The sequence below is a fragment of the Myotis nattereri genome, assembly GCF_964212035.1.
Source record: "Myotis nattereri genome assembly, chromosome: 17".
In the NCBI taxonomy this organism is placed as follows: Eukaryota; Metazoa; Chordata; class Mammalia; order Chiroptera; family Vespertilionidae; genus Myotis; species Myotis nattereri.
In genome coordinates this window covers 596,939-620,093 of record NC_138092.1, presented here as the reverse complement: position 1 = coordinate 620,093, position 23,155 = coordinate 596,939, and the positions used below count along the sequence as shown (strand labels likewise).

General features: G+C 65.8%; 3 protein-coding genes across 9 annotated transcripts; 1 reads left to right on the top strand and 2 right to left on the bottom strand.

Annotated features, from left to right (window-relative positions):
• Window positions 1-2,208: 2,208 nt before the first annotated feature.
• CCDC166 (coiled-coil domain containing 166) lies at window positions 2,209-3,596 on the bottom strand (the record flags this gene model as incomplete). Its single annotated transcript, XM_081111078.1, has 2 exons — window positions 2,209-3,051; window positions 3,168-3,596. The coding sequence occupies 2 exons, from the start codon at window positions 3,594-3,596 to the stop codon at window positions 2,209-2,211; spliced, it is 1,272 nt and encodes a 423-aa protein (XP_080967204.1).
• Window positions 3,597-7,605: 4,009 nt separating this feature from the next.
• Window positions 7,606-13,250, top strand: MAPK15 (mitogen-activated protein kinase 15). 7 transcript variants are annotated; one of them, XM_081110975.1, is made up of 14 exons: window positions 7,606-7,730; window positions 8,732-8,830; window positions 8,979-9,008; window positions 9,109-9,199; window positions 9,854-9,984; window positions 10,264-10,427; window positions 10,555-10,694; window positions 11,282-11,339; window positions 11,625-11,762; window positions 11,876-11,981; window positions 12,072-12,258; window positions 12,347-12,525; window positions 12,623-12,739; window positions 12,829-13,250. In XM_081110975.1, exons 1-14 carry the CDS (start codon window positions 7,662-7,664, stop codon window positions 13,060-13,062), a joined length of 1,743 nt encoding a protein of 580 aa, XP_080967101.1. In that variant the 5' UTR covers window positions 7,606-7,661; the 3' UTR covers window positions 13,063-13,250. The 7 variants fall into 7 exon arrangements, with proteins under 7 accessions (XP_080967101.1, XP_080967099.1, XP_080967100.1 ...); XM_081110973.1 differs by having other exon boundaries at window positions 11,876-12,258; XM_081110974.1 differs by lacking the exon at window positions 7,606-7,730 and adding an exon at window positions 7,841-8,052 and having other exon boundaries at window positions 8,979-9,199.
• A 159-nt stretch (window positions 13,251-13,409) lies between these two features.
• On the bottom strand, window positions 13,410-19,250 carry FAM83H (family with sequence similarity 83 member H). The gene is made up of 4 exons (XM_081110872.1): window positions 18,789-19,250; window positions 17,902-18,066; window positions 17,702-17,826; window positions 13,410-17,525 (listed from the first exon to the last, which is right to left on the bottom strand). Exons 1-4 carry the CDS (start codon window positions 19,233-19,235, stop codon window positions 14,780-14,782), a joined length of 3,483 nt encoding a protein of 1,160 aa, XP_080966998.1. The 5' UTR covers window positions 19,236-19,250; the 3' UTR covers window positions 13,410-14,779.
• Between the last annotated feature and the right edge of the window lie 3,905 nt (window positions 19,251-23,155).

The window sequence follows — 23,155 nt, the reverse complement described above, 5'->3', positions numbered from 1 at the left end:
AAAAAATCAATAAAAGCATGTGCTTGGGTGACTTAAAAAAAAAATTGCCAACAAATTTCTCCACACTGACTACCATTTTGTACTCCTGCCACAGTGCCAGGGTCCAGTTGCTCCACGTCCTCATCCACACGCCACCGTCACCCCCTAACACAGAATCCATCCCAGCGGTGTACATGTGTCTCTTTCGTCCTGCGTGGCAGGGCTGAGCACCTTTCTACATGCGTGCTGCCACCGGTATCATTCCCGCGATGTGTCTGTTCACTTTTGCCCACATTTTTGTTGCTGTTAATCATCACCTGAGGATATTTTTCCATTGATTTTTTAGAGAGAGTGGAAGGGGGAGAGACACAGAGAAACATGGTTGTGAGAGACATCAATTAGCTGCCTCCCACACGTGCCCTGACCAGGGCCAGGGATCGAGCCTGCACCTGAGGCATGCCCTTAACCGAAATTGAACCTGGGACCCTTCAGTTTGTGGACTGACGCTCTGTCCAGAGCCAGGCTGGCAAGGGCTTGAGCAGCTTGGTTAGCGGAAGAGGCCGGAGAGCCGTGCAAGGAATGAGGAGCTGGCAGCAAGATTTTCCAAGTAACTCTTATTAAAGTGTAACTTTCATACAAATATGTCCCAAATGTCAGAACCCAGGGGAATGACTTTCCACAAAGAGGAAGTGGCCGGTCTGAGGGTAATGGGAGTTGGATTCTTAAGCCTGGAAGGCGGGTGGAGATAGGAAGTGTGTGGAGGGTTGGGGGCTCTTCATGAACCATAAGCTTAAATGTGCATGTTGACATCTCTCAGATGATGAAACGAGGGAGTCCCACTGAAACACAAAATGAGAAAGAAAATTCAGAAACTATAAAATGAACGGATGAAAAGTAATACTGCTATTGATACTGCAACTCAACCTCGACAAACTAACCACACTCTGTGGTCCAAAGTAATTGCTTCAAAATACTGACCGTCAACCGGTGACTACAGGGAGAGACTGACGAATGCCAGCTCTGAGCGGCCTTCCTCCTCCACAGGAAGCACTGGGCGGTGCGGGGAGGGCCCAGAGGGCAGGGTTTCCGCCTGCTTCCTCTGTGGTTCCCCCATGTTAGCGGCTCCTGGCAAACAGGAGCTTCGTTGTGAACCTGTGCTCTCAGCTCCTGCCGCTGGGCCCAGTCCCATTCCATCCCAGGCCTGCCCATCCCAAGGGTCATTTTCTTTGGGCCTCAGATCACTGCGCTCTCCTCCGAAGACCAGCGATTTACTAACCTTCCCTCTGTGCTCAGGGCGATGTCACTGTCCTGGGGCCAGCGCTGAGGGTGCTCGGCCTGCTCCTCCCCCCCCCCCCGCCCCCCCAGCCAGGCGTCCTCCTGGCACAGCCACCGATGAATATGCACACCCCCTCAGGGACACCTTAACCGGCCTGTGCACACTGGGACTGACAACTGAATGTGGTAAACGCTGGCAGACGGGTGGCCACAGGGCACTGTGGGGGCAGCTGACAACACTTGCGTGTGAAGTGAGGACGCGCTAGTACTATTTTCTCCCCACTGACCGCGGGACCGGTCACTGGGCTGCAGCGATGGAGAATGTCCCTGTCCTCAGGAAACACTATGAGGACCTAGAGGTGAAGGGGCACCACCTAGCCACCTAATCTGAAAAGTTTGGGGGGTGGGGCGCGCGCACACACACACACACACACACACACACACGAGGTAGAAAGCAAACTGCTGGTGAATCTAGATAAATGCTATACGAGACTTCTCTGTCTGGCAACTTTTCTCTACATTTGAAATTACATTTAAAAAAAAAAAGTTACCCAACACCCCCAGGAGGTTAAACAATCGGTGGCTGACACTGGCCCTCCTGACCACAGGCTCCTTTCTGCCCTGGCCACCTTCCCATACCCCCCTCCCCCTTGCCGTCTCTGCCACCACGGTCATCCCGACTTTCTCTGGCCCTGGCCCTGCGGGAGAGGCCGAGGCCGGCCATGGTGGGGAGGGAGGCTGGCTCCGGCTGACACGGGGTGAGGGCACATCAGGCTACCTTGCCGCCTGGAAAGGAGTAAGGGGCCCGGAGCTAGCAGGAAGTGCTGCAGCAGCAGGGCACAGAGGTGTGTGTGTGGGGGGTGGGTAGGGGTGTCACATTTTTATGAACAACTGCACTCACCAGCTAGCTTCCTGCGCTCGGTCTCCCCCACCCTGGACTCCTTCCGGGCGGGTTCAGTCTGCCCTGTCAGTGTCCTTGGTCTCTGTCGGCTGGCCCGGCCCAGGGACAGAATCAGCAGAGGCAGTGGTGCTCTGCGAGGCCCCGCGGTACGAGGACCGCGAAGGGATCCTGGAGCCATGGAGGGACTGGGTCAAGGATGAGTGCCGCGAGCCGGGGCTGGACAGGGTCAGGGAGCCCAGGCGGGACGGGGCCAAGGAGACTTGGGAGTCCCTTTTCGACCAGTCCTGGGAATGCAACTGTGACCCCGCCTTCAGCGAGGCCAGCGACGGGACCGTGGAGCCCACACGCAGCGAGACCACTGACGGGGCCCTGGAGACGGCGAGGGAAGAGGCCTGGGACGGGTTCCGCGAGGGCTCGAACAAGGAGCCTGGCGGGGAGTTGGAGGAGTCTGTGCCGGAGGCTATGGACCCCTGGCGCGGGGAGGCCAGCGGCTGAAACAGCTCCGGGCCTCCGGGCCCCCGGCGCAGCCAATTGTGCACGCGCGCCAGGTCCCACGTGTCCTGGTGCTCGCTCCACAGCTGCTCGCGCTGCATCAGCAGCTGGCGCCGCATTTCGTGCAGCAGGTGGGCCCGGCGCAGCAGCCGCAGCAGCTCCTCCCGCAACCGCCCGTTGTCCGCCTTGATGGACTGCGTGTGCGCGATGAGCGCGCGCGCCGCCTCCCTCTCCGCGCGACGCGCCATGGACTGCACCCGCTGGCGCGCTTCCCGCTCGAAGGCCGCCTTGTCCTCCAGAAAGCGCCGCTTGACGCGGTGGAGCAGCTGCGTGTGCTCCACGCGCATGTGCAGCAGCTCGCGCTCCAGTGTCCGGATCCGCGCCAGCTGTTCCAGCTGCAGCTCCTGCAGCGGCGGGCGGGGGGCGGGGGGCAGCTCCGGTCAGCACGCGCCCAGCCCACCGGCTTCCGACCCCCGCTCGCCTCGCCGCGCCCCGCCCCGCCCCGCGCACGCGCACTGGCCTTGTAGGGCTGCAGCTCCTGCACCTGCCGCGCCATGTGCGCCGCGCGCGCCTCCATCTCCTGCAGCTGCGCGCGCACGCCCGCCTCGCGCCCGTGGTAGAGCGCCTCCAGGTCGGTGCGCTGGCTGTGGATCTGCGCCAGGTCCACGCGGTTCTGCTCCTCCAGGCGCACCGTGGCGTTGGCGCAGCGCTGCGCGTGCGCGCTCACGTAGGTGGCGTAGAAGCGGTTCTCGTCGCGCAGGCGCAGCGCCTCGCCGTCCAGGAGGATGTTGTCCTGCAGCACCCGGTCCACGCACTGCTCGTAGGCGTCCAGCTGCTCGGTGAGCAGCCCGTGCTCGCGCAGCAGGTACTGCGCGCGCTCCGACAGCTGCGCCTCGGTGGCGGCGGCGCTGTCTGCCGGCCGGCTCCCGCGCTTCTTTTTGGGCGCCATGAGCCCCGGCCTGGGGCGGAGGGACGCGTGAGGGCCCGCCTGCAGCCCGCTCCCCGCCCAGCCCTGCTCCTCCGCAGCCCGAAAACTCTAGCGGGTGGGTCGCGTCTCAGGGTTGGGGAGGCAGAATCAGGGGCACGTGGTGAATCGGAAGTCGGGGCCCCGTGGCCAACCTTTACTCGTGGGCTCTTTTGGGAGCGTGGCCATCCGTGGGGTGCGCCCACCTCGAGTATTGTTGGTGTTCAGCCCCGACAGTCTCCGTGGAGACAGAACTTAGCCGCCCTCCCCCACTATCACCCCGTTGCCAGGGCAACAGCCCTACTTCCCTCCCCCTTCCTGCCCCCCAATTCCCTCACTCAGAGTTGATGCCTGACACCGTGTGTGCCCCGCACAGGTCACACCCAGGCGTCTGGAGTGGCTTCCGAGGATCCCGCCCGAGGCCCGCAGGTCGATTTCAGAGCCGTGGCAGTTCACACCCATGGCTACACCTGCGCGACACGCGTGGCAGCGCCTCTTAAAATTACGAACGCAACTGAGGCATTTTCCTGCTTGTAAAAAATGTGTTTTATAAATAAAGACAAAATGGCATAAACCAAGACAATGCAGGATCTTTGTTTATTTTAACATTAAAATATTAAAGAGACGGCCCGGCTGGCCTGGCTCAGCGGTTGAGCATGGACCTATGAACCAGGCGGTCACGGTCGATTCCCTGTGAGGGCCCAAGCCGGGGTTGCCGGCTCAATCTCCAGTGTGGGGTGTGTAGGAGGCGGCTGATCAGTGGTTCTCTCTCATCACTGTTTCTCTCTCTCTCCCTCTCCCTTCCTCTCTGAAATCAATAAAAAAAATATATTTTTAAAAATGTTATAAAAGAAACATTGCTCAGCCCTAATCGGTTTGGCTCAGTGGATAGATCGTAGGTCTTCGGACTCAAGGGTCCCAGTTTTGATTCTGGTCAAGGGCATGCGCCTTGGTTGCGGGCACATCCCCAGTAGGGGGTGTGCAGAGGCAGCTGATTGATGTTTCTCTCTCATCAATGTTTCTAACTCTCTATCCCTCTCCCTTCCTCTCTGTAAAAAATCAATAAAATATATATTTTTAAAAAAGAAACATTGCTCATAGCCTAAAACAGCATCTGAACTATGGGCTTAAATGTTACGGACTTTTAATATGATATTGGTGCCTGACTTGTAGAAAATTGACAAAAGACCAACTAGAATCAGGGAAAAACAGAAAACCTTAAAGCTGCAAGGGGGGCTTTACTGAGGCCATTTCGGATGGTTCCTCACCCCAAGCCTGCCAAACTCGCTGTGGTGGGCCGCATACCGGCCGGGGTTTAACATGCTCTAGCGGCTCTCCAAAGCCTGTCATTTACATACCAGGATCTCTGCCCCCAGGGGCAGCTGCCTGCGCCTCCTGATACTTCACCACCCTCAAGGCCTGCCTGGTGCCACTGTACCCATTGGACAGATTTAGAAACAGACTGCAGAAAGTGGAGGCCTATTCCCATGGCCCGTCTAGTCCTTCACAGTCTGACTTAGTGCCTCCCAGGCAACGCTGCCCCTGCCTCTCCCCGGGCTCCTGTGCGGCACACAACTGTCACGGAGTGTCTGGGTCAAACTTGGCCTTTTAATTTTGTTGCTAGATGGAGGACTCAATGGGCAGAGCTTTAAGTCCTCCCAGCCTCCTCAGGCACCCTCATCTCTTTTCTTTTTAAAAAATATATACGTATATTTTCTTATTAATTTTAGAGAGAGAGATAGAAACATCAGTGATGAGAGAGAATCATTGACCGGCTGCCTCCTGCATGCCCCCAACTGGGGATTAAGCCCAAAACCCAAGCATGTGCCCTGACCGGGAATCGAACCGTGACCTCCTGGTTCCTGAGCCGATGCTCAACCCCTGAGCCACACTGGCTGGGATCAGGCATCCTCATTTCTGAGTCTGCGGGCATGATACCAGAGACCACCACGCACACAGCCCCAAGGAGCCCTCCTGGGAAGGGCCCTGGCAGGTGCCCAAGTGGCCTGGGCACCTGAGTCCATAGCGTATTCGGGTAGCAGGCAGGGCAGCGGATAGCTTTGGGCGGAGGGAGCACACCAGGGCCACCCGGCGGGTGGGGGAGGCTGTGCCCCAGACAAGAAGGGCAGTGGCTCCGACTGTGACTCAGAGGGAAACAGCGGTGACATCCGCTCAGACTTTGACCCTGAGGAGCAGGGGAGGGGTGGGCCCACACTCAGGACTGTGTCACCCGGAGGGTGGGGCGGGCGCTGGGGCTGGTCTGGTCTGCAGTGTGGGCGGTGGGTGGGGGCCGTGAGCGTCTGGTCTCCTAAGTTACAAGGAGGCTGGTGGAGGTTGAAGCTGAAGGTTCCCATCTGATTGTTTCAGCAAAGGGCTTTGTGTGCCACCGCCCACACCCCTGACTCTGGTCTCTGGGTTGAGGCCTCCCCATTTCGGCCCAAGGTTAAGACGAACATTAAATACACGACCCACTGTTTATCTGATGCATAATAAATACCCCATGTTGATAATGCCTCACTCAAAAGAGCCAATGGTTGCCCTCACCAGTGTGGCTCAGTGGATAGAGCACCAGCCTGTGGACTGAAGGGTCCCGGGTTCCATTCCCGTCAAGGGCACATGCCTGGGTTGCGGGCTCCTCCCTGGCCCAGGGCCCTGGTCGGGGTGCGTGCAGGAGGCAACCAATAGATGTGTTTCTCTCACATCAATGTTTCCCTCTGTCTTTCCCTCCCTCTTCCACTCTCTCTAAAAGATCAATGGAAAAATATCCTTGGGTGAGGATTAACAAAAAATAAAATAAATAAAATAAAGGCCCTTAGATAAAACACATAATAGCAGATTTAAAAACAACTAATGGGTGAGTCAAATACCAGTTTCCACTAAAAAATTGGTATGATCATTGATTTAATAATTAAGTGTAATGAATTCACGCTGCAGGTTGTTTTTTGTTTTGTATTTTTTGCTGAAATTCACTGATGTTGGAATAATTCTGCTTATTGGCCACATTCTCAGGGTCAAGCCCTCCTCGGGCTCGGGGTGCAGGGGGGAGGCAGGGAAAGGAGCGGCCGGGGTGCGCTCTGGTCACAGCCCCACTCCTGGCCTGGGAGTCCCCATGACCCGCTCTCACGCCCTTCAGTCTGTCCAGACAGGCAGTCGGCAGTCCTCCCTCCGCTTGGTCAGCGAGCGTCCTCCTCTGCCCTCTGCCCTCTGCCCGGTGGCACTAGCTTTCCCATTCGCCTTCATATTTAGGGATCCGCCTAAACCTGCCATTTCACTGGGCGATCGCATGTGGGGGGAGGCTGTTGAGGGCAGAGGCTCGCTATCTTTTCCCTGTTGGAAGGGTTTGGTAGGGATGGGCCTTTCGCGTAGTTGTCACCAGTCCAGCTGCATTTCATTACGTTTATTCGAAGGACAGCTTTCGCCGGCTTTCTCTCCCGCTTGTAGTCCCCGTTCCAGGGCGTCCTACTCTCGTCTTCATTGTTTCGTCATTTCTGCCTGTGCTGGGCTTAGCTTCCGCCTTGTTTGCCGGCCTCTGACGGTGGGAACTGACGTCCTCAATAAGCATCGAGAACCATACTGTCCGCTCGGCCTGGCGTGGGCCGCACCCGCGCCTCCTGGGGTCTTCACTGTCTTCAGTTCAAAACGGTTTATACTTAACCACGCCCCTTCTCTGGCACGTGGCTCACGTGTAAGTGTGTTGTGTAAAACTCGGCGTCTTTTTGGGGCGAGAGGGGGTGTTTGTCACTTACTTCTGTTTCAATCTGGGGGATCAGAGACCGTCACCTGGCAGCGCTGGGGCGGCGTGGCCCGTCCCCGCCTGCGAGTGACCTCACCGTCAGCCCGGATCCGAGATGGGGGGGGGGGGGGTGGCGGAGGCTGCGCAGGCTCCTTGGGGCACCTCTTCGCGGGGCCGGGTTCGGGGCCGTGGTGAGGGGGCGGGGCTTTGCTGCAGGCCCCGCCCCCAGGCCCCGCGCAGGCGCCGCCGGTTCCCAAGGCAACGGGGTTCAACAGCTCCAGCGCCGCCGGTTTGTGCAGCCCGGGCGCGCCGCCGGCATGTCCCCGGCCGAGGTGGACGCGCACGTAGCCCAGCGATACCTGCTGAAGCGGCGGCTCGGGAAGGGGGTGAGCCGGCCGCGCCCGCCAGGCCAGGCAGGGTCTGTCTCCCCGGCTCCGTGGGGACCGAGGCTGGCATCGGGCCTCCGCCACCTGCCGGAGGTGTGGCCTCGGTTTCCGGTCACAGGCCTCCGGCATCGCCGCCTCCCAGGGGCACGGCTCCGGGTCCCGGAGCAGCGCCTGCCCGCCGTCCCCGTCCTCCTGCTCCCCAGCTCCGGCTCCCGGCGCCCACACTGCTCCCTGGGAGCTGGACCCCCCTGTCCCGGGCTCTGAGGGGGGCGGGCGCTGAGAGGATAAACGCGGAGGACGTGCATCGGGAACCAGAGCGTGTGTGAGCCCACGCGTGTTTGCGGTCGTGAGTGAGCACGTGGGATTGTGCAGGCGTGTGTATGTGAAGCTGTGTGAGCGCGTGTGTTCATGGGGGGCAGTGCACACAGCAAGGGCCAAGGCTTGACTTGGGGGAACCAGAGTTGTTGAGACTGGATAAGTGACGGGGGACCGGCGGGGCGGGTCGCGGGAGCTCTAGGGACTTGGGTTCTACTTTTAGTGACACCGGGCGTGGTGGCAGCCGTTGGTGCCAGGTTACCAGGCTCACCTGCCGCTGTTGGGGGGTGGGGGGCGGGCAAGGGAGATGAGTGAAGATGTTCGCCTCCACTAGCCAGGCCAGACTTGCGGGAGCCTCAGGCTGGGGGGGGGGCGGGGGGGCAACAGACAAGGCAGCAATGGTTGGATTCTGATGAATTCTGAAGGAATGGCCAGTAGGATTTGCTGACAGGCTGGCTGGAGCATGTGAGACAGAGGTTAGGGTGCCTGGAGAAGGGTCCTGCCCCAGACCCCAACCCTCCCTGGCCTCCATCTCCCCTTGGTGCCTGTCACGCCCCCCCCCCCAAGGATGCTGGGGTCCTGAGCAGCCTGCAGTGGCCCTCATTGCACTCCTACCCCTCCCAGCAGCCAGACCAGGAAGGAGGGGGGTTGGGTGGGGACAGGGGGCTGACCGCCCTCCTCCCCAGGCCTATGGAATTGTGTGGAAGGCGGTGGATCGGAGGACTGGCGAGGTCGTGGCCATCAAGAAAATCTTTGATGCCTTTAGGGATAAGACAGATGCCCAGGTAACAGCGTGGAAAGGGCGAGGGCAGAGCCGGCCCCCTGCCTTGGGCCTGCTCTGAGGAGCGGTCCCAGGGTCAGTGGGTGTGGGTGGCGAGCCCAACGCCTGTGGGCCCTGCTGCCTCGAACACGTGTGTTTCTGCCTCGTTCCAGAGAACGTTCCGGGAAGTCATGCTGCTCCAGGTGCGTGGCCACGGCATCAGCCCCTTCCCCGGGCGCCGTCCCCCCAAAAGCGGGGAGCCAGGCCGCCGCCCCGGAACCCAGCTGCTGGCTCTCTCCCCAGGAATTTGGGGACCATCCAAACATCATTAGGCTCTTGGATGTGATCCGGGCAGAGAATGACAGGGACATATACCTGGTGTTTGAGTTTATGGGTGAGTCAGGCCTCCTCCGCCCTCGCCTGAGACCCCCCTCCAGTGGTCTGGCTCCCTCGGAATGTCCCTCGACTCCTCAGGTCCCTGCGTGGCTGGCACCCGCCCCTTGGGCAGTGCCCTGTGCCCAAGGACAAACAGCTTGGCTGATGGCAGTACCCCCAGAGGCCCCTGCTGTGTCCACTGTTCGCAGCTCCTTTTCCTTGTTCTACTCATTTTATAAAACAAAGGCACAGCCCGAGCTGGTTGGACTCCATGGAAAGAGGGTTGGCCTGTGGACTGAAGGGTCTGTTGCAGGCTCCACCCCGGCCCTGACTGAGCTGTGCCTCCCCCTCCCCTTCCACTCTCTCTAAAGCCAATGGGCAATTCCCTCATGTGAGGTTTAACCAGAAAATCAAAATAAAACAAAGGCACAAAATAAATAAAACAATTCCACAAACTTCCTGCTGTCCCAACCATGAGCAGGCCCACGCTGCCTGCAGTCCCACTGGGAGGTGTACCCGCCCAGGGCGTGGCCCTGAGGGCGGCCGAGGGACCTGGGCTCGGCGGGCAGCGGCCAGCAGGTGCCCTGAGCGGTTCCAAGAGGGACAGACCGAGCTGCTCTCCCCAGGACCCTTGGGCTAACCCAGACCCCACTGCTGCCTCGGTGCCCCCCAGACACGGACCTGAACGCCGTCATCTGCAAGGGCACGCTGCTGAAGGACGTGCACAAGCGCTACATCTTCTACCAGCTGCTGCGGGCCGCCAAGTTCATCCACTCGGGCCGCGTCATCCACCGAGACCAGAAGGTGCCACCTCGCCTGGCCCACTGCACCCCTGTCCACCGCCCCCGCCCACCGCGCCGGGCCTACTGGACCCCCCTCCGTCCCCCACCCCCGCTCCCCCGTCCCCGCCCCCCAGCCCCCCATCCACCTCGCCTGGCCCACTGCACCCCTGTCACCCCCCCCCCGCCGCCCCCTGCCCCCGCCCACCGCGCCGGGCCTACTGGACCCCCCTCCGTCCCCCACCCCCGCGCCCCCCCCCTCCACCGCGCCGGGCCCACTGCCCTGAGCCGCCTCCTCCCCCAGCCCTCCAACGTCCTCCTGGACGCCAACTGCCTGGTGAAGGTCTGCGACTTTGGCCTCGCCCGCTCCCTGGGCGGCCTCCCCGAGGGCCCCGAGGGCCAGGCCCTGACGGAGTACGTGGCCACGCGCTGGTACCGGGCTCCGGAGGTGCTGCTGTCCTCCAGCTGGTAACGCCCATCCTTCCCGTCGCCACCTCCCCAGCAGCCGCCCCCCCCCAGCTGGTGTCCTCACCCGCCCCTTCCCAGCACCGGGCCCCGCCCCCTTGAATGGCCTCGCCCGCGCCCCTCTGCCCAGGTACACGCCGGGGGTGGACATGTGGAGCCTGGGCTGCATCCTGGGAGAGATGCTCCGGGGGAAGCCGCTGTTCCCCGGCACGTCCACCCTCCACCAGCTGGAGCTGATCCTGCAGACCATCCCGCCGCCGGCCCAGGAGGGTGCGTGCAGGGCCACTGGGCGAGGGCACGAGGCCCCGGGGAGGCGGCCGACAGGCCAGGACTGGGGGGCAGGATGCCAGGGGTCCGGAAACCTCGGGAAGACGGGAAAAGGGGGGAGCGGATGGGGGTGTCAGCGAGCAGCTGTGCAGCCTGCAAGGCAGGCAGGGCCTGGCCACAGGGTTCAGAGGGTCCAGCCGGCAGGGCGAGAGGGCCAGCCCTCTGAGTGGTGCCGGGCAGGGCAGGGCCCACACTGCTGGGCTGGGGAGGCTGGGGGAGGAGCTGGAAGGAGGCAGTGGTGGGCGTGGCTGGGTGGGCGGGGTCCTTCCTCTTCGCGGAGGGAGGGGGGCCAGAGAGAGGCAGGACCGGGTGGGGGGGCCCCATTCTCTCCCCAAGTCTTCACTCTCCTGCGTGGAGAGGGAGGCGTGTGCGCGTGGCCGCCTGGGGAAGGTTTGCACATCCCGATATTCCAGGTGGGAGCTGCCAGGCAGCCCAAACCCAGAGAGCGGTCACTCGAGGGGCCAGAGGGATGGCTGGACCCAGACCCCCGCCCTCCTTACCTCACACCTTCTGCCCCTCGTCCCCCCCAGACCTGCCGGCTCTCGGCTCAGGCTACGGAGCCTCAATCCTGCAGCACCTGGCGGCCGGGTGAGTCAGGGCTGGGCCTGGACTCCTGCAGCTTCCCGTGTCCCTGCTGAGCCGGCCAGACCCCAGCCCGGCCCCGCTGGTCACGCTAAAGAGGGCTCCAGGGGTGGACAGGAGGGGACCGGAAGTAAGGCCCGGACCTGGTGACCACCCCAGGCTGCCTGCGTCCTGAATGGGTCGAGGGGGTCCAGAGACAGTCAAGTGGGGTTCGGCAAAGGGTGGAGCCTGGGCCGCAGGTGCGGCTGTGGGGGTCCCGGACCGGACAGGACGGGACTCGTGGCCCCGCAGGCCCAGGCAGGCGCTGGACACCCTCCTGCCCCCGGACACGCCCCCCGAGGCCCTGGACCTCCTGCAGCGACTCCTGGTGTTCGCCCCTAACAAGCGGCTGAGCGCGGCCCAGGCCCTGCAGCACCCCTACGTGCAGAGGTAGGGGGGGCCTGCCGCCCGCCAGTCCCGCTGCCCCCCAGGCTGTCGGGGAGGCTCATGGGCCGCAGCCCGGGCCTCGCCCCCTCCCGTACCCGCCTCGTGGGCTCCCGCAGGTTCCACTGCCCGGCCCGCGAGTGGGCGCTGGAGGCGGAGGTGCGGCTCCCGGTGCACGAAGGAGTCCAGCTCACGGCCCCCGAGTACCGCAGCCGCCTCTACCAGGTGCTCCGGGCGCGGCCCCCACCCACCCGCCCGCACCGCCCGGGCCAGCCTGGCGCCGCCCGCGCCCCTCTGAGCGCCTCCCTCCCGCAGATGATCCTGGAGCGCAGGGGCGGCAGCCGCCCCCCGAGAGAGAAGGGCCAGGGGGACGCCCAGGTGCAGGCCCCGGGGGCGGAGCTCAGCGCCTCCCGGCCCCAGGCGCGCGCGCTCCAACTCAGAGCCGCGCCCCCGCCGCCCGTGCAGGACCGCGGGCACAGGCCGAAGAGCAGCCCCGCGCACGGTGCGTGATGTGAGCGGCGGACCCCAGGTGTGGGACCCCCCCTGTCCGCGCCCAGACTCCTCACCCCGGGCTGACATCCGACCCACAGACGCCCCCGGCGGAGCCAAGAGCGTCCCCAGGCAGAACTCGGCGCCTCCACTCCTGCCGGCGCCCCCGCTCCAGCCGGAACCCCCTCTCCAGCCGGCGCCCTCACTCCAGCCTCCGCCCCCGAGAGGCCGGGGGAGCGGGGAAAGGCCTCCCGGGGCGACGGCGGAGCCCCCCTCGTGGGTAGGTGGTCTAGGGTGGGCACGGGAGGGCCCTCCGCGGTGCCTTCCTGGGGCGCACAGCGCCGGCCGGCGGTGACCCCCTGACGCGTGCCTCCCAGGCGAAGCCCCGCGCCCAGGCAGCGCCCTCGCTGGCCTCGCAGGCCGCCGCGCAGGTGGCCGTCCAGGCTCTGATTCGGAACAACCGGGACCCTGGCCCCGCGGCCGTTGCGCGACGGGTGAGCCCGCCCCCTCAGCCCTCCTCCCTCCGTGTCCCCCTCTTCTCGCCCCTCCCCTCCCTCTCACCAGGACCCCCGATTTCGCGCAGGTCCCTCTGGGGCGTCCCGGGGAGGCCCGGCCGGGCCGCAGGATGTTCAGCGCCTCGGCCTCGCAGGGGGTCCAGGGGGCCGCGCGGGCTGCGCTCGGGGGCTACTCCCAGGCCTACGGCACCGTCAGCCACTCGGCGCTGGGCCGCCTGCCCCTGCTCCCCGGCCACGGCCACACGGCCACGGCGTGTGAGCCTCGCTCCCCGCCGGCGCCCCCACCCCGCGCCCCTCCCTAGTCCCCGCCTACTGTCCGCGGATTTGCCCCCCAAGTCCCGCCCCCCCCCTTTGCTGGCCCCATGGGAGTCCCAGGAGGTTTGTCCAGAAGCGCCCCCTCCAGCCCCATGACCTTCTCCAATAAAGTCCTGTCTGTCCCCAGCCTGCGGCCAGTCCTTCCTCCTCAGGGGACCCGAGTCCCCGCACCCCTTTCCTGGAGCCCATCCCCTCTCAGACCCCCGTCTCCCCAGCACCCAGCCTCTCCCTCAAGGCTCAGGGCACCTGAGGGGCCTGCCTGCGGGGAGCATAGGCTAAGGGTGCACTATGTAGTGAGGTGGTTGTATACATTTAGGAACATGCTAGAAAATTCTGTGCTGGTGTTTTATTACCATCAAAATGTTAAGAATCACAGTGAGGAGCTGTGCCACTCAGCAAGACATGGGGGTGCAGACAGAAGGCTTTGAGGGCCCCAGCCACTGGCCTCTGGTGGCCAGAAGGGTCCCCCGTAGGCCCTCCCTAAGCACCAGGCCACACGGAAACGTTTGTCGGCAAACTCCAGCTCATCCAGCTCCACGTGACCTTTGCCACCCAAGGACAAGTCCTCGCCATCACCCCTCCCTGGGCAGTTGCCTTCGTGCAGTGCCGTTTCTTAAACCCTTTTCCATCTGGGCGATTGGGACTCTTACACTTAAAAAACCAAAAGCTATTTGAGAAGAAATATCAGAAGCACTCACTTCACAAGTGCAGCACCTGTGGCGGGAGACTTTGCAAGCACTTGGTGCCAAAAGGTGTCATTTTAGACCCAGTCACTGCTGGTGAGGGTACAGGAACGGCAAGCAGCGTGGAGGGCAGACTTGGCACGTTGTGACCAAGAGGAGAGGATGCAGGGGACCAATGGGCTGGGGCTCAGGCACCGCGAGGCCGTCCTCTGCCCTCACCTGGACAGGTCAGGCGCTCCGCACCCAGCCCCTTTCTGGCTGGCTGTGGCCGTCAGGGCACATGGGGACCCTTCGCCAGGCTGGGGCCTCACACCATCCATCACTGAGGCTTGGTGCTGTCATCCTGGCCCAGGACCTTGCTGGAGGAGTGGCCAGGTCTGCTCAGGTCTGGGGGCAGGGCAGCCCTTCCAGGATCCCTTTGCTCCTCCACCCCCGCTGCTCTGCCTCCCTGCAGGGAGAGGATGGGCCCCCAAGCAAGCCGGCAGAAGGCAGATGGACCGGCAGGAAGTGAGCCTCCAGTGACCACAGATGGAGATGGAGATGGGAGGTCCTGAGGAGGTGGGAGGCCCAGAGAGAGGACACGAGGCAGCCAGGAGACGGCAGAGGCAGCGGAGTGAAGATGCGGCGTAGCCAGGAGGGTGGGCAGAGGGGAACCCTGAGACACAGAAGCCCTGAGACGTGAGGTCCCCAGAGAACTGGGGATAAGGCACAAAGGGATGGGTCCCTGAGGTGCATGAAGGCCCAGAGGGGACCTGAAGCCCAGAGATGGTGGAGGGAGATGCCTAAGGCGGGGGAGGCGGGGCCTGGAGATGGAGGTGCTGAGCAGAGATGGGAGTTGGGGGAATAAGGCAGGGGGGCAGCGAGGGCTGCAGCCCCGAAACGGAGAGGCCAGGGCAGGCACGGGGTGAGCCCCAGGGGGGCCGAGCTCTGGCTGTGCTCACCCGGGTTCCTAGCTTCTGCGCCCGAGGACCGAGTGCCCTGCGGGCAGGCAGCAGGGATGCGGAGAGCCCGGCCGGGACACTCACTTCTTGCTCTTGAACGTACTCAGGATCTTGGGCATGAACTTGCCCACCTTGCTGTCCCGGGCGTCCTCCTCGGCCGGGCCCTCCCCCGCGCCGCCGCCGGCCTCCTCCTTCTTGCAGAAAACCTCGAAGCGGCTGTACACGCGCTTCTCCCTGCGCATGCTCTCCATGCGGCGCAGCAGCCGGTCGCGCTCCTCGGCGCTGGCGGGCAGCGTGCGGCTCAGCCGGCCCTGGGCCCCCAGGCTGTCCGAGCGGAAGATCGCTGAACACTTGTCCTTGTCGGACATGTCAGGAGCCAGGCCACTGGCAGCCGGCGGGCGGCCCAGCTCCGGGCTGCTGTGGGCCGGGGCGGGGGCGGGGGCCCCGCGGTGCTTCTGGCCGTGGGCGCTGATCTGCTCCAGGATGGCTTTGGTGTCGTCCCGCAGGTTGCTGCTGTACAGGGCGTTGGCCGTGGCCGAGGCCGTGCGCGCCCGCGGACCCCGCTCCTCCCCGGCGGCAGCCTCCGCGCTGTCTCCCCGGCTCAGTGAGGGCCGCCGGGGGCTCTCGGGCCGCCCGTTCTCCTGCGGCGCCGGAGAGCCGCCCTCATCCTCTGCGCGCCGCTCGCTCTTGGGGCTCAGCAGCTGCCGGAGGCGCAGGGAGCCCTTGCGCAGCGCCTCCATGGGGCCAGTGGGCGTGTCCTCGGCGGGCCCGGCCTTCGGAGCCTCTCCCGAGAAGGGAAGGGTGAGGCTGCCCCGGCGCTCGGGCACGGGGGGCACTGGGCTGCCCCGGCGCTCGGGCACGGGGGGCACTGGGCTGCCCTTGCGCTCAGGGTAGGCGGAGGTGGGGCTCCCCTGGCGCTCAGCGAATCCTGCGGTCGGGCTGCCTCTGCGCGGGGGAAACCCAGGAGTGGGACTCCCCTTCCGCTCGGGGTAGGCTGAGGTGGGGTTCCCTTTCGGCTCCGATTGGGGCGCGTCCACGGGGGAGCTGTCCTGCCCTTGCAGGGAAGAGGTGAGGCCCTGGTTCAGGAGGAAGCGGGAGGGCAGCCGGTCGGGGCCAGGGCCGCTCCGGCCCAGCGTGTCGAGCAACTGGGCGGCGGTGAGCGTGGCGGCGCCGGGCTGCCGCTCGGCCTCCTGGTGCAGCCGCTGCGTGAAGGAGTCACGGAGGTCGAGCAGGCAGCTCTCCAGGCTGCGCCGCTCGGCCGCCGTGCTCCCCGACACCGCCGCCTCCTCCCGCCATGCCTGGGACTTGACCGCTTTGCTGTGGCTGGAGGCGGTGACTGCGGTGGCCGGGGCGCCGCTGGCGTCGCGCGCTGGACCCTTGTACTTCTCCAGGAGCTCGGCCACCTTGGTGGAGGCGGCGGAGCGGACGGCCTCGCCCCCGGGGCCCAGCGCCTCGTGCACCGCCTGCTCCTTGTGCAGCAGCTGCACCTTTTCGGTGGCGGCCCCGCCTGCGCCCTCCGCCTGCGACGCGAAGATGAGCGAGGAGCGAAGCCGAGAGCTGCGCTGGATCAGCGGGTTCAGGCGAGAGCGGAACGAGTCCTGCGTGGCCAGGCCCGTCTCCTCCGGGCCCTCGCCGCTCCCGCTGCCGGAGCCCTTGGCCGGGAAGATCGAGGGCCCGCGGAAGGACGAGGGCAGCAGGTCCCCCGCGGGCGCCCGGCCCCCGGAAACCAGCACATCGTCATCGTAGGCCTCGGACTCCATGGGGCCCGGCAGGCCCTCTTCACCTGCGTCCTCCCCGTGGCGGCCGCTCAGGTAGGAGGCCAGGCGCCAGTGCCGCAGCCCCGCCCGCCCCTCCGGCCCCACCCTGCGCTCAGGCTCTGCCTCCAGCCCCGCCTCCGGGCCCAGCCTCGCCGCTGCCTGGCAGGGGAAGCGCAGGCCCAGGTTGGGGCGCGGCGCCCCACTGGGTTCCAGGCCCCGGGGCCCGAGGGCCGGGTCTGAGCCATGACGGACCTCGCGCGACTCACTGGACGGCACATAGTCCAGCCGCTGGTGGGTGTCCAGGCCCAGCTCCGGGAAACGAGGCCCAGCGCCCAGCGCGAAGTCCTCGGGGTCTGCGAAGCCGGGGCGGCCCGCGCGCAGCTTCTCGAACAGGCCCTGCGGGCGCCCCGAGCCGAACTGCGGGTCCCACTGGTAATGCTGCTGGTAGAGCTGGTCGCGGTGGAAGTGGCTGGTCTGGAAGCGGAAGTCGTCCCCGTGGGCGAGGAACTGTCGGGACACCTGCCGCGCGGCCGCGAAGTTCTCCACGGCGCCCGCGCCATCGGCGGCCGCGTAGCTGTGCCGCTTGAAGGAGTCCATCTCCAGGTGTCGGGCCTGGAAGAAGCCCCGCGGGCCTGCGAGCTCGGCCCCGGGTCCGGCCTCCGTGTCCCACCGTCGCGACTGCAGCCGCAGCCCGGCGTGCGGCTCCAGGGCTCCCCCCGGCATCCGCTGTGGCTCCTCCCGGCGGAAGGCCGACAGGAAGTGGCGGTCAGGGTCGAGGAAGGAGGGGAAGCCGAGGCCCTCTTCCCGGGCCGGTGGGAACAGGAGGTGCGCTCGTTTGGGGAAGGAGAAAGGAGTGGGCGCCCCGGGCATCTGACTGGCCATCAGAGGCCCGGCCCCGGAGTATGGCGCCAGGGCGTAAGCGTCCATGCGGGCCAGCGCCCCGGCCGAGGGCACCAGCGGCTCAGACTGTGCGAAGAGGATGCGGAACTCCTCGTCGAAACTGGAGACCAGCTCCCCCTGGAACACGTGCGCCAGGCTGCGGTGGATCTTCTCGAAGGACCACATGAAGCTGCGGGTGGGCGGGGCCAGAGTCAGGGGCGGGGCCAGAATCGGGGGCGGGGCCAGCGGGAGGGGCGGGGCTCAGCAGCCTGGGCCTGGGGTGTCAAGTCTGCAGAGCTGCAGGAGGGGCGGCGGGCTCTGCCGGCTGCGGGAGGAGGCCCGGTGGGAGGGGCCGGGGCTGCGCACCTGTAGCTCCCGCTCATCACCACGGCGCAGTCCACCAAGAGGAACTTCTCCTTCACGTGGCCCTTGAAGGACTTGCCCGTGCGGCAGTAGTAGGTGGGGCCGGCCACCGTGCGCACCCGCAGGAACTGGGGAGGAGAGGCGTCAGGTATCGGCGGAGGGCCTTTCGCGCCTTCCTCTACCCCCCCTCCCCCGTCACTCACATCCACGTTGTGCAGGTTGACGCGGCACTTGTCCGCCGTGTCCAGAAAGTGCTGCGCGTTCATCTCGTCCAGGAGAATGTAGACGGGGACGCGGCGCGCGGCGGCCTCCAGCACTTCGCTGAGGAGGTCCACGTCGGTGAACATGTCCATCACCACGGCCACCACCTGCGGGGCGGGCCAAGGACCAAGGGCAGAACCCTCTGCTGTCCCCACCGTTCTCGAACCAAGCCCAGGGGCCTCTGAATCACCCACAAACTGCAAAACCTCCCCTGGCCATCCCAGGGGCAAGGGGTCCCGTGGGGGAATGGGGTCAGGAGGGCTGTCAGAGAGGGTGTAGGGCTGCTGGTCAGGTGGGTGGCCCGTGATGGAGCCCTAGACAGGCACAGGGCCTGCATCTGCTGGGGGTGGCTGCTCCCTCCTGGGCAGAGCAGGTGAGTGAAACCCTCGGATTCCCACCTGCCCCACAGACGTCTGGACTCCCCTGACCCTTAGGCCGCGGGCAGAGGATGGCCAAAGCATCTGATCTGCTGCCTGTCTCCCTGGTGTAACAGGTCCCTTTGCTGTGGACCAACTGCCTGGTGAGGGTAGGAGCCCCAGCTGGGTCACAGGCAGGGTGGAGACCATTGTGTGACAGTAAGTCCAGGCCCGGAGGGGACTCAGCATCCCTGAGCTCCTGAGCACCGGCCATCACCACGGACAAGCAACCGAGGCAGAGGCAGCCTGCGGCCTGGGGCAAGCCAGCCCTGGGTGACCCTAGAGGTGGCCAGGGCACCCTCACTGCAGCTGCCCGCCCCCCGCCCTCCAGAGCTGCATGCTCCTGTCCCTCACACTCTGCATGCTTCAGGTCCAGCTCAGGCCATCCTGCCCACTGCCCCAGGCCAGCGCACCTGCTGGGCAGAGCGGATCATCCTCCGAGCCTCATCCTTGATGCTGGGGCTGTCGGGGGGTGGTGGCTGCACCAGTGTGGTGACCTCCGTGCCCTGGAAGCCAAAGGTCAGGGGCCAGCCCAGGTCCAGCTCAGGCACCGCCTGGTCTGAGTTCATGGGCCAGTAGGTGCCCGAGGAGCCGTCCATGTCCATGTTGGGAGGGCTGCCTTCGGGGGGCTCCGGGGCAACATACTGTGGGGGCCGCAGGTGGCGGCTCACGTGGTCCAGCTCCTCAGGACACAGGAAGGCGGGTGCCCCCTCGGTTGCCAGGAAGTGGCTGTAGGCCTCGGGCCCGCCCTCCGCCAGCGCGTCCACTGCCAAGCGGTAGTACTCTTTGTAGTGAGGTGGCAGGTACCCTGGTGCCAGGGGGTTGTCGCCCTGGGAGGAGCTCTGGGAGCGACGGGCCATGTTGAGGCCGGGGGCCTGGGGGAGGGGCAGGAAGACGTTACCAGGGCTGGGGCACCGGGCCCATTGCCCCCCTCACCCCCCCATGCAGTGTCTAAGGGCCGGCAGGGGCCTCGGCTGGGCTTGGCGTTCGCCCAGGCCTGGAGGCCTTCCGGGCACCCCAGACCCTAGGACAGTGATGGCGAACCTGTGACACGCGTGTCAGAGGTGACACGCAAACTCATTTTTTTGGTTGATTTTTCTTTGTTAAATGGCATTTAAATATGTAAAATAAATATCAAAAATGTAAGTCTTTGTTTTACTATGGTTGCAAATATCAAAAAATTTCTATATGTGACACAGCGCCAGAGCTAAGTTAGGGTTTTTCAAAATGCTGACACACCGAGCTCAGAAAGTTCCCATCACTGGGCTAGGAGGAACCCCAGCTGGGGGGCGGCAGAGGAGCCGGCAGCCTGGGCCTTGCTCCCCCAGGACCAGGACCAGGACCAGGGAGAGCCCGGGGCCCAGACTCCAGGCGGGACTCTGGCTGCAAAACACCACCCCCCGCCCAACCCCCTCAGGGTCCCTTCATAGCCTCGTGGCTCCGCACCCCTCCTTGTGCTCCCTCCCCCCGTAACGTTAATGCGCTATGCCTGTCGGTATAAACGTAATGCAGTCTGATGGGCATGTTGCTCTCCTGATTTTATGACAATGCTGTTTTGTGGGTCCCTGGTCCTGTGCAGAGGAGACAAGCCGAGTGGCCCACACCCCAGGCCATGCCCCTCCCTCCGCCCTCGTGTGCAGCTGCCAGGGTTGGCAGGAGAGCACACGGGGTCCAGGCGAGCTCAGCACAGAGCTGTCCCATTTGTCCAGCCAGGAGGGGGTTAGGCTACACCCCACCCCACAGCCCTACTTCACAGATCTGCAGCCTCCTCGGCCCATGAGCTGAGTTCCGTCCTGGCCCAGCCCGTCTGTCACCACCCTGTTCCAGGCTTCCTTCCGGACGGCGTCCGAGCCCTTTGCTGTGGCCATCAGGCCGTCTGTCCTGGGCTCGAATGAGCCTCTCCAACCACACTGCTCGCCCCAACCTCACCAACCCCACCGCCTCCACGGCCAGGCGGGTCCCCTCCTCAGCTCCTCCATGTGAAGACCTGTCCTCCCGCCCCAGTCCCTCCCCCCCCACCCCCCCCACCCCCACCCCGCCTGCTGCTCCTGCCCAGCTCCAGCCTTGGACGTTGTGGTGGCCGGGGAAGCGGTTCTGCTAGTCGCCGCAGCACGCCCTCCCCACACGCAGCCGGGTGAGGTGGACGGCCAGGGCTCTGTGTGCAATGACCTGGGAGCCCCTCGGTCCACGTCCCCTGGGGCGGGAGGTGAAGGAGCCTGTGTGTCCTTCAGGCATCGGCAGAGCTGCTGGCCCTCAGACAGCCCCGTTGTCCTCACGGCACCAGAACCAGACTGAGGAGGCCACAGGGGTCCTACTGTGCCAGGGTCCCGTCCCACGCAGAGGGGGGGCCTCACTATCTGACCACAGTGGGGGGGGCCTCACTATCTGACCACAGTGGGGGGGGCCTCACTATCTGACCAGTGTGGGGAGGCATGTTCCCTGTTGGGGTGACACTAGGAGAGGGACTGACCCCTCTGGCTTCACTGGGAGGGGACACAGCACAGACTGCCCAGGCGTGTGCAGGGGGGTTGGGGGTCCCATGGGGGTCAAGAACCTTCCATCAGGTAGGACTGGGGGGGGGACCTGCTCCTTTGCTGGTTTCCTTCCTGGGGTCCGCACACCCCTTAACTGGGAACGGAAGGGAGCCATTCCCCAGCCGGAAATGAACCCCAACCTCGTGGCTCCCCACACACCTGCCTCCCGACGCCCGCCCTCAGGGAGGGAGGGGTTCTTTCCCACTCGGCCCATGACTCAGCAAGAATCAGCTCAGGCTGACCTCTGACCTCTGACACGGCCTGGCAGTGTCCAGGGTCCCCGGGATCGGTGGACTCCCGTCAGGTGACCGTGACATCCCCAACCCCCCGCAGCAGGAGGGAGGGAGGGCGGGGACCCTGGGCCAGGTATGGAGGGGGCCAGGAGAAGGGCCCCGGGGAAGGAAGGGGGGCAGGAGGAGGGTCCCCGGGAAGGAAGGGGGGCAGGAGGAGGGTCCCCGGGAAGGAAGGGGGCCAGGAGGCGGGTCCCCGGGAAGGAAGGGGGGGCAGGAGGAGCCCAGAGGTGTCTGGGACGGGGGTTCCAGAGGATGGGCTCGCCGACTGCAAGTCAAAGTGGTGTCGATTTGCAGTTTTCGGGGTGCTCGCCGCAGGAAGTCAGTGCACCCCAGGGAGGTAGCGGCTGCCTGGGCGAGTCCCATTTACCACCCGCCGGGGCCTGGGCGCCAGAACCAGCCTTCCGCCCGCCCTGCGCTCCGGTGGGAACCAGCCCGGGCTCAGGGCGGCGGGCGGGGCGCCCCACGGAAGAGTCCGCCGGGCCTGGCTCCCCTCCCACCCCCCACCCCCCACCCCCCGACTCTACCCAGGCCGCGGGGCGGAAGCGGGGCAGGACCCCGGGGCAGGTCGGCCTGGGCCCGGCCCTTCCCACTCGGCTCCTCCCGGGCCCGCATCGTGCGCGGGCCTCGCGTCCACCCCGCTCACCCCGCCCGGCCCGGGGCGCGCAGCCCGCACAGGTGCCGGCGGGGAGGCCGCCCGGGACCCCGCGCCCCGACCCCGCCCCACCCCCGCCGGGCCGCGGCCTCCGTGCCGCGCGCCGCCCCGCCCGCTCCCGCCGGGAGGGGGCTACCTGGCCAGGTGCGCGGGGTCCCGGGACGAGGACAGCAGGAGCCGACCGCCGCCCAGCGGCCTCGCGGTCCGGTCGGTCCGGCAGCCACTCCCTGGCGCGGCCCGCCCGCCGCGCGGCCTGATTCACGCGCCCGCCCCCGCCCCGCCCGCTCCCGCGCCGGCCTGCCCGGGCAGCACCTGGGGGCGGGGCGGCCCCACCCGCGGCGCGCCCGCATTCCTCCGCCCGCCGCCCGCCGCCCGCGGCCCCGCGCTCCCCCGGGCCCCGCCGCGCCCCCCGGCCCCGCGCCCCGGGGCCCCGCGCCCCGCGCGCGGCGGCTGCCGGAATCCCGCGCCCCCATCAGGCCACCGAGGGCGCGCGGTGCCCACATCTGACCCCTCACCCTCGCCCCGGAAGTCGAGGCGGCGGGGACGGTCCAGCTCGGTCGCTAGGCAACGGGTCCGCCCGACGCGGGGGGCGGAGCTTCCGGTCTGGCTGAGGCTGGGGCGCTGGGGAGGCAGGTGAGGCCGGTGAGGCTGCGGTGCCGCGCGGATCCGGGATCGAGGCTGGACCCGGGCCCCGGGAGCACCCCGCGCCCCCCTCCCCGCACACGCTGATCCTGCAGGAACCGGGGCCCTGAGTGCCGCAGCGAGAGGGAGCCCCGCACACAGGGGACCCCTCGCCACAGAAATGGCCCCCACACCTACACCATCCGCGCCCCCACTCCTGGCCCCGCGGCCACAGGCTCAGGTGTGGTGCGCTCCCACACGGACAGGGCACCCTTGCACATACCAGCCCTCTCCACGCACACGGGACCCGCGGGCACCTGCACCCGCACAACCGGAGCCCTACCTGCACACCAAGTCCCGCACGTGCCCATCGGCCAGGCACCCCCACAGTCCCCACACCAACAGGGGACCCCACGCAATGACCCCCGCAGAACTCGGCACACAGATAAGACCCCACAGCAACACTGCGTCCCCCCGACACCAGGGATCCTGCAAGTACTGACCACACGGGACGGGGGACCCCGTTCACACCCCGCAGCACCTCTGCACGCACACAGACGACCTTAGCTGCCCGAGGAACCTCAGTCCTGCCAGCGTCCCCCCAGACACTCAGAGCCCCCCAGGTCCCCGCCACCTCCCCTCCCTGTCACTGTGCCTGGGCCGCTTTCTGCCGGTCTCAG